General features: G+C 53.9%; 1 protein-coding gene across 1 annotated transcript in view; it reads right to left on the bottom strand.

Moving 5' to 3' along the window:
- Positions 1-700: 700 nt before the first annotated feature.
- CCDC40 (coiled-coil domain 40 molecular ruler complex subunit) overlaps positions 701-9,709 on the bottom strand; it is a gene marked incomplete at both ends in the record, with an annotated part of 41,906 nt that continues 32,897 nt past the window's right edge. Inside the window, 7 exons of the mRNA XM_082860772.1 lie at positions 701-946; positions 1,992-2,150; positions 3,667-3,855; positions 6,960-7,080; positions 8,495-8,586; positions 8,697-8,866; positions 9,277-9,490. Coding sequence (XP_082716898.1) covers positions 701-946; positions 1,992-2,150; positions 3,667-3,855; positions 6,960-7,080; positions 8,495-8,586; positions 8,697-8,866; positions 9,277-9,490 — 1,191 coding nt within the window. The remainder of the gene's footprint in view (positions 947-1,991; positions 2,151-3,666; positions 3,856-6,959; positions 7,081-8,494; positions 8,587-8,696; positions 8,867-9,276; positions 9,491-9,709) is intronic.

Here is a 9,709-nt window from a genome sequence, read left to right as displayed (position 1 = left end):
TGGCCTTGTCAGGTGGAACCAGGCACAGAAAGCCCGGTGCAGCGGTGTCAGAGCAGGATTGAGGGCCTCCTCGCTTCTTTGTGGGTTTTGCATTTCTGAAATGTTTTAGAATAAATACGATTTTCTCTCATATTCAGAAAAATAGTTTTATTTTTCTGCTGAAAGTATAAAATTACTTTGTAGAACACTTTCCCTTTAAACTGCAGAGAAGGCATAGGTAGCAGGGGCTCAGGAATCTGAGTGTGGGGGGAGGAGCCCTGGCCGGAGGAGAGGGCAGGACAAGTGGGCAGACAAGGAGGTCTGTGTTCATGCACCTGTGTGGTCTTATCTCAGGCATTAGGCTTCCAGATGCAGCCAGGGTCCCCCTGGGCTTGCTCGTGTAAGCTGGGAATCTGGATTTAACCCAAGCTGGGAGTGGGGGCAGGAGCAGAGACCTGGGTTTCCAGTTTTACTTGGAGGAGTAAGCCCAATGTGGAAATATGGGTTCGTGTTCACTGGCACTGCCTTTGCAAGCAGAAGACTCACCGAAATGCAACTGGAAACGCTGACATTTGACTTGGTTTAAACTGCTGGGTGGCTAAAAAAAAAACATTCCTACAATGCTGGCCTGTCTGTTTCTCTTAACTGGTGTCTCTGAGGGTAGAAAGATTTGAAGCCCCTGATGATACACAAAACTGATCTCCTCCTTGGGGTGGGCGCTCTAGGGCCCGGATGACTCCAGCCTGTTGCTGATGGACCGGCTGACCTTGAGCAGGGCCTCCTGGAACTGGGGGTACTTGTCCTTCACGTGGTGGAGGATGGTGCTGATGCTGGCCAGGCGGTCGTCCAGCCGCTTGAGCTCTGCCAGCAGTGACTGCTTATTGCGGAGCAGGAAAATGTAGCGCCCGTCCTTCACGGCCTGCAGGTGCTTGAGGCGTGACTGCAGGGCCACGAGCGTGGAAAGGTTCTTGGGTGGGACAAGAGACCCCGTGTCAGGCTACGCACGTTAAAAAGAGGACACCCTCTGGGCTGGCACGAACTCCAACTCAAGGACATGCCAGAGGAGAACTTTGCAGGAATGAACAGCTGAGGGTGCTGAGTCTCCAGCTCCAGGCAAAGAGGCTGACATGCACGGGGTGGAGCCTGGACCCTCCCTCACCCGCCGTCCAACCTGCCAGGGGCCAGGCCCGGCGCCCACCACTCCCATCTCAGCTGGTCAGGCCCCAAACCCTGCAGCCCTGCTTGACCCCTCTCTTCTGCTCACACCACCACATCCAATCCAGCAGGAAATCCCACTGGGGCGACTTTGAAATTATACGCAGAATCTGACGGCTTCGCACTAGCCCCAGGCTACCCGCATTCCGTGCTGTGTTCCAGGCGTCCCCATCCTCCTCAAGTACCATCATGGCCTCAAACAGGTTCCCGTGTCCACCCTTGGCCCTCCCATTCCACACTCAACATGAGAGCCGAGCGATCCCGATAACCCCAAGTTACTCCTCCCCCCCCAACCCCCTCTGAGGGAGAAGCCCCTGGCCATGGTGGTGCAGCCCCAAGCGGTGCAAGCCCAGGGGCCCCAGCAGTCTCCAGCTCCTGCTGTACCTGGGGGTGCTCACTCCCTCGCTCCCTGCAAGTCTTGACTCCAGTGTCGCTTCCCCTGTGTGGCCGTCTCAGACCACCCTACTTACAAGTGCAGCCCCCACCCACCCGATGCTCCTTCTCTGCCCCCTGTTTCTCCGGAGTGTCTATGTCGCCATCAGGTATATGGTACCTTTTTTCTTATTCGTTTTGTTTCTCACCTGCCCTCCCGCCCTCAGAAGGAGGGCAGGGATTGTCACCTTTTCTATTCTAGTCTGTTGCCCTGGCACCCAGGACAGTGCCGGCCCATGGAGACTTCATGGGAAACATGAGGTGGACGACAGCACCTCAGGTGCGATCAGCCTGGGCTTAGCTGGGCCGGAACGGGCCTTGCTGCTGGGTTCCTGTGGCCCTGGCGGCCCTGGGGACTTGTGTACCTGCCGCTTGAGGGCTGCCAGCTGGTACAGGTCAGCTTCGAGCTCGTCGGCCCTGGCCTGCATCCTTGACAGCTGCTCCTGTTTCTCCAGGAGGGAGTCGCTCACGGATTTTTGAGTTTCTTCCAGTTCTAGGATGGTTTGGGTGCACTCCTCGGTGGCCTGGGGGGTTAGACAGGAGCATCCTGGGACCCTGCCCACCGGTTATTCAGCCGACAGAGCAGAGGCAGGCTGGGAGGACCCCAGGACCCTTTATGCACATGATCCAGGAGGATTCCCAAAGAGGGGGTGCAGGAGAGTATTGGGGGTGGGGAGGCCAGCAAGGGATCCCTGGCCAGACCCTCTGTGGGGTGGGGCGGAGAGGAGTCCGTCACCAAGCTGGGCAGAGGAGGCCCCTGGGGAGCCACGAGGGGTCGAGAGGGATGGACGCCAGGAGTGGCCAACGTGGCAGAGAAATGCACAAACCAGGCCCGGAAAAGGCCCCTCTGCGCCTCCAGTAACATCCAAATGAGCAGTTTATCAAGTCTGTCATTTTCAGCTACCTTTCCTCATACAGGACTCCCCCTACAGGGGCTATTCCAACATTCTCCATTCAGTCCTCTGGGTGATGCCATGAGGTGAGGACCCATTTCACAGGTCAGTAAACAGAGGTACAGAGAGGTCAGACAACGTGCCTGAGCCATGAGTGGAAGAGCAGGGCTGGGACCCACGGTGGGGCTCCGAGGCAGCTTTCTGTCTCATGTAACCCTCGCCTCTCAGGGAGGGGCCACTGCTCCTATCTCCACTGGCAGATGAGGAAATTCAGGCGTGGAAGGTTTCTATACGCACTGAGGCCACACAGCTGGTCAGCAGGGGCTGAGGGAAGTCTGAGCCCACAGCCCAGCCTGGTGATCACAAAAGGAGGGGGCACTTGGGCCATACAGCTGGTCCCTTCTCAGGGCAAGGCACACACCACAATGCTCAGTCGATATGGACTGGTGGACGGGGACATGGGCTCGAGTGGGTGCCCTCCACGTTCCCGCTGGTCCATCCCCACCACCCACTTGGGGTCAGTGACACAGGGACTCATGCCCTTCACCAGCACTCCATACTTCCCTGATGCCATTTCTGTTAGGCAGAAAGGGGCAGAAATAGGGCCGCCTCCAGTCCTAAGCTGCACCCTCCCTATATAGATCTTCTGTTAAACCCAAGACAAACTCCCAAAGAAAGCCCCTATCAGAGCAGAACGTTAGGGGCACTCGGGAAGCACCTACTGATCTGACACCCACTGTATCTTGACCCAGAACCAGCACGTGGGGTGTGAGGCTCAGGCTTTTGTCCCCAGCACAGAAGAAAGCAGCTTGTCTGATTCTGCACCCGAGCTCCTCCCATCACCCCCAGCCCCCACTGTCACTTCTCTGTCTCCTAAAACAGCCCTGACACAGCAGCTGTGACCATAGCTCTGGGAATGAGGGGCAGAAGAAGAGGCGGTGAGGCAGGTGGGGCAGGGAGGGACCGGCCGAGAAGCAGGCAGGAAGGACAGAGTGAAATCGCAGCCCAAGCTGGGGAAAGTACATCAGAAATACGGCCCTGGCCAGTGATGCCTGCACGCCTGCCAGCGGGGCTGGTGACACAGGCTGACCGCCTGTGGACAGGTGGCCTGCAGCGTGGTCCCTTCCCAGTCGCTCGGCTCCCCGACCTTGTGAATGTCCCTGATCTTCCGTCTCAGCTCGGTCTGCTTGCGGTGGAAGTCTGTGCGGGTGAGCAGCTTCTTGTCCATCTTGCACTGCCCCTCGGCCCGAGTGGAGATGGTCTCTCTGCGTGCGACAGCCAGCTCCATGTCCTGGATCATCTTCTCCTGCTGCTTCAGCAGTTGGCTGTGCTTGACCTGGGTGCACAGAGCAGAGGGACCTCCCACCACATCCAACTGAACCATCAGGGAACCCGCAGGGGTGATGTCCCCAGGGGAGAAAGGAACCTGGGGGCTTAGTCAACCGGTCAGAGTGATTTAAGGTCCATGTAAAGAACACCAGGCAAACAGGGCAACACTGAGAAACCGTCAGAGATCGGGGCAGGTGGGGCGACATGAGGACTAGATGTGGCCCAGGGTTGAGTCCTGGAGCAGAAGAAGGACATTAGCCAAAAAAAACGGTGAACTCTGGTTAGAATTTGTAGTTTGGTTAACTGTATTGCACCAAGGTTAATTTCCTCATTAGGAAAAATGCACCATGGTTTTGTGAGATGGTGGTGTGTAGGGCCTATAGGGCCTGGGCTGGGGGCTGGGTCGTGGTGGGAGCTGGGCTGCGAGGGGCGCCAGGGAGCTTTCTGCAGGGGTGGACGTGCTCTACGTCTCCATGGGGTGGTGGCTGCATACGTGTGCACTGGACATTTAAAATAAGTTCATGTTACTGCATGTAAATTATTCCTCAATAAAGTTGATTCAGAATAACAAAAGGATAGACAGGCAGGAATCCCCAAGTTAAGTTACGAGTGGTGGTGGGAGGCCTAGCCCACGAGGTTAAAACAGAGCAAGGGTGACAGTAACCAAATGCTCTGCGCTGGCACGAGCCCGTCAAAATAACTGTCACAGCAGAGCAGAGATGCAGGACAAGGATGGCAACCTCAACTCCATCCATGTGATCAACGTGGCCGTTCAAATCAGTGAGAGAAGCACAGATCACCTGATACATGCCGCTGGCATAACTCACTCTCCAGCAGAGAGAAAATACGATGGACCCCTATTCACAACATCCCCAAATAAATTCCAGGTGTATTCAAGATCTAAGTATGTGCAAACAATTGACAAAGCTCAGGAATCTGTTTGTGTAACCTCAAGCTGGGGAACCTTCTTAACAGTACCGGAGACCCAGGAGCCATACAGGAAAAGACTGATACACAGCTAAACACTAAACACATTCTGAGCGGAAAGAGACCATAAAAAAAAATGTGTAAAGGCAAGCAGTAGACCAGAGGTAACGTTTAGAATAGGTATTATAGACAGGGGTTATTAACCCCAATATACAAGGAGGTCCTAAAAATTGCTAAGAAATAAGAAACAGGAAAATCAGGCAAAGATATAAACAGGCAACCTCCCAAGGAGGAAACGCCAAAACACACACACACATATACACACCGGCACACACGTGTGCTCAATCCCCCACGTGTAAATCAGCAACGCAAATCCACTGAGAAACCCCTTTTCATGCAGTGGGTTGTCAAATATTATAGACCAATAAACAAATGAGTGAGTTTAGCAAAATCACAGGAACAAAGTCAATGTAAAAAAGTCCGTTGTAGGGGCTTCCCTGGTGGCACAGTGGTTGAGAGTCCGCCTGCCAATGCAGGGGACACAGGTTCGTGCCCCGGTCCGGGAAGATCCCACATGCCGCAGAGCGGCTGCGCCCATGAGCCATGGCCGCTGAGCCTGCGCGTCCGGAGCCTGTGCTCCGCAACGGGAGAGGCCACAACAGTGAGAGGCCCGCGTACCACACACACACAAAAAAAGTCCATTGTATTTCTGTACCTTAACAATGAGAAACTGGAATTTGAAAATTTTAGAAAGTACCATTTACAACAGCACCAGAAAACACGAAACACTTAGGTATAAATCTAACAAAACATATGCAAAACCCGAATGCCGAAGACAAAAACACTAACAAGGGAAATCAAACAAGACCAAGTAAATGGGGAGACAGACACACCTGCTCACGGACTGGAAAACTCAGCAATGCTAAGGTGTCAATTCTCTCTAAATTGATCTGGAGCCTCAAATCCCAACCATGATCCGTGCAGGAACTTTTGCAGAAATTGACAGGCTGATTGTCAATGTTTTTGGAAAGGAAAAAGATATTGAATAGACAAGACAATTTTGTAAAAAAGAACAATGCTGGAGGAATCACATTGGACAGAGCCACAGAAATCAAGACCGTGTGGATTTGGGCTCTTGGATCAGTGGACACAGCAGGGGGCCCAGAAACAGACCCATGAAAACAAATATGGTCATTGATTTCCACAAGGATATCATTGTAACAATTGTTTTAGTGACAAAACAACAAACTGGAAACATTCTGAATCTTCACATCAACCTAGGAATGTTTCATTAAATTATGTTATATCCATAGTATATTCTGCAACTGTTAAAGAAGGATAATGTCTGGATTATTTTTAAAAAAATAAGTTGCTGAATTATATGTACTATTTTTGTTATGGAAAACAAAACAAAACAAAACCACAACTGGGGGGCAAGGGGGCGGTAGCCCCGTCCGTCCATGTATGTGTGTGTGTGTGCACATGCCTGTGTGGCTGTAAGCTCTGTGGTAGAGGGTTTGACCTGCTGCAACTTCTGCGGTTTGAAAAGTCAGTTAAATGGAGTGGCTTTCTAAAACTTATCAGCAGTAGATGCATTTGATCAGAATTCCTCTGGACTCAATAGCTAGCGGGGTTATTATTAACCACGTAATTATAAAAGTGATGTCACATTTGTTTTTATTACCTGCTCTCATTTGTATCCTTAAGGCCCTGAACCTTTGGCTCAGTGACAGCCTGTGATTTAATTACCAGCATTTTCTCAAGGGAATGAAATCCAGCTAAAGATGACAGTAGAGAGAAAACATGGCTCGGAAGGAAAAGGTAGGTGTGTTCTTTGAACCCTGTTACTGAGTGAGAGTCTTTCTGGTCCAACAGTGGGATACATCTCACAAATGGGTCGTGAGATTGGTGGGGGTGGGGGTCACAGCCAGCGTTTAAAAATACTGGAGTGCATTGCTTGCACAGAGTGAGGGTAAAATAGTTCATGAATACTGTGCAGACAGCTGTGTGTCCTGTAACCATTTCGGTGCAGTAAGAACAAGAATTGGACAGGCCCTGATACAGGAGGTCAGCAAAGGGAACAGCAAGTTTCCTTGTGCTTGGGCTGCAGGCCGCTGTGCTGGAGTGGTTTCCTCCCAGGACCCCGAGCTCCCAAGCTCCCCACACCTCCCTCCTCCCACCCACCTTCATCCTGTGGATCTCGGCCTTCATGGCCCGGATCTCTGCCTGGCCCGTCTCGGAATCCACTGAGGCGCGCATCTCTTTTGCCAGTTGGATTTTTTTGTCCCAAAGCATGATCTGGTGTCTTTAAAGGAAGGAGAGGCAGTGTAAGAGCTGGAGAATGAAGGGGCTTTCTTTCTGATGCTTTGGTGATCGCTGTGTGCTGTGCTTGGGGTGGGCACCGAGCACAAGGAGCAATGTCTGTAATGGGCTACAGGAGACCCTCGCCTTCCCGTCCATGAGGGGCGCCCTCACCTAGCAGGTGGCCTGGTTAATTTGCAGGCACCCAGGCAAGGGTTTAAATAGAAACAAATGTTACCATTCTGGGACCAGAAGGTGAACTCAACCCCAGTGCCCACCACCCTCACTGGGGGGCCGGGGCAGGGGGCTGGGGCAGAGGAGAAAACAGATATGTAACTTTAGGAGAAACTGAGAAAAGCAAATATAAGTGATAGAATTTGATATAAGAAGAAGTCAAAAGCCTAGATAGACCAAGAGCCTGAAAGCTATTAAAATGTTAGCAAAGACACATGCCCCCCCACCCTCTGTGGTCTGAATGTTTGTGTCCCCCCGCCCCCAAATCCACATGTTGGAATCCTTATGCCAAGTCTTGGGATGGTGATGAGGTCATGAGGGTGGAACCCCATGAATGGGATTAGTGCCCTCATAAAAGAGACCCCACAGATCTCCCCCTCTCCTGCCACCCTGTGAGGACACAGCAAGGAGTCTGCAACCCAGAAGAGAGCCCTCACCCGACCATATAGGCACCCTGATCTCGGACTTCCAGCCTCCAGAACCGTGAGCAATAAATTCCTGTTTACTGTTTAGAAGCCCCAGTCTGTGGTGCTCTGTTGAGCAGCCTGGAGGGACTAAGATCCTCTGCAAGCTCCAGGTGGTATTATGTGTAGATTCTGTCAAACCACAGGGAGGGGATGATCCCTTTGCCACTAGCCCCTTGGCAATCACATGGCACCAGTCAGGGTGCATGCCTACAGTACCCGCTCCAGAGCCCTTGCAACTGGAGATGCAGATCTACGTGCACCAATGGGGAAGGACATCACAGAAAAATATAAGGTTACTTCAAAGGGGGACATAGAGAGCAATCTCATTTTTGTTAAGAAAAATGAAGGAAAATACACAGAGAAAATGGTAAAGGAAGAGGGTTGGATTAAGTGTGAGTCTCCTTTCTACTCTGCACACACTGTCACAGTTTAAAATGCTTACCGTTGGGTCTGGATTACTCTTACAATCAGGCACCAGAAAGATCATACAGTTTTTAAAAAGTCTGTCCCAAAGGAAGCCACTCTATTTCCAGCCACCACGATCATGGGTTTGGTGGGAGGGCTGCCCTGAGCTCAGGAGACAAGAACCCCACTCTTCCCCAGGATCCACCTCGGGTTCCAGAGCCGCCCCCACCTCCCGGGCCGGTTTACGTGGATGGTGGCCTCCCACGGCTCCGCGGGGCAGCGACCCTGGGACAGGACGCGCCCGGCACTCACTCCGCCTCCACCAGGCTGTTGAGCACGGCCGCCTTCTCCTCCCTGAGCTCGTTCAGCTTCTCCTGCATTTCGATGGTCTCTCGCTCCGAGGCCTGCATGGGGAGGGGGCGGCTGAGGGTGGGGCTGAGGGCGGGCACACACCTGTTCCCCCGCCTTGCCCCCTGCCTGCCCACCACGGGCGGGAGCTCAAGGTGGAGCCTACCTTGAGCGCACGCACGAACTCGCCCTCCGTGGCCAGGTTGCCCTGCTGCAGCTCCTCGGAGCTGCATCGGTTCTGGTTCATCAGCACGTTGAGCTTCTTCAGGTCATTGTCCAGGTCCTTCATGTGCCGCTCGATCTGCTTCTGCTCTTTCTTCTCCTGGTCGATCTTGTCTGCGGGGAGGGTGGCCGGGGGTCGGGGGTGGCCCCTGGGGGTTGTGATCTGGGTCTGTGCCCAGAGCGCCCCCCAGCCCCGCCGACCTTCGGGCACCCCCGCCCAGCCAGAGGAGGCCGAAGGGGACAGGGTTGGCGCTCAGACACCAAGCCCCTAGGAAAGACCAGCCAAGCTCAGGGGCAGGGCCGGAAAGCAACGACCCTGACCACCAACAGGGGGGTTTGGGTGGCTCAAGGGCAGGACAAGCAGGCGGCAGGACTTCCGGGAAGAAATGGGCATGATGTGTTCAGGCCGAGTGGGCCCTGGACACCAGGCAGCACTTCCTGTGGGGCTGCAGGGCTGGGCTGACCAGGTGGGACCGGGACACAACAGCAGGTGCTGTGGAGGGGGGCTGGGAAGGGGAGCTCACTTTCTATCCGTAGTTTCTTCTGCTCCAGGATGTGGATCTCCTTCTTGGACATGTCCAGGGAGGCCAGGTGTTCCTCGCGCCCCTGCGTGGCCGCCACCATCTCCTGCTGCAGCCGGAGCCAGGTCACCTGGGCCTGCGTCATGCCGGCGTTGTGCTCCTCGATCAGCTTGGTCAGCCTCTTGATCTCCAGCTCCAGGGGCCCCACTTCTTCCCCCTGAAAGTGATGTTCACCAGAAAGAAGAATGAGCCTCTAAATCTGGGTGGGCTGCCGAGGGTGGGGACCCCTGAGATCATGTGTCTGTACGACGAGTAGGGGGTCTTTACTCAGAGGGACCAGGGACCCTGACATTGGGTCCCTTCCCCCGAGGGCCCAGGCCATATGGACTGACCTGCTGTGGGAGATATGGGTCTGGGGGTCTGTGACCCCTTCCCC

The sequence above is a fragment of the Leucopleurus acutus genome, assembly GCF_964270905.1.
Source record: "Leucopleurus acutus genome assembly, chromosome: 19".
In the NCBI taxonomy this organism is placed as follows: Eukaryota; Metazoa; Chordata; class Mammalia; order Artiodactyla; family Delphinidae; genus Leucopleurus; species Leucopleurus acutus.
This window is presented reverse-complemented; position numbering and strand designations above follow the sequence as displayed.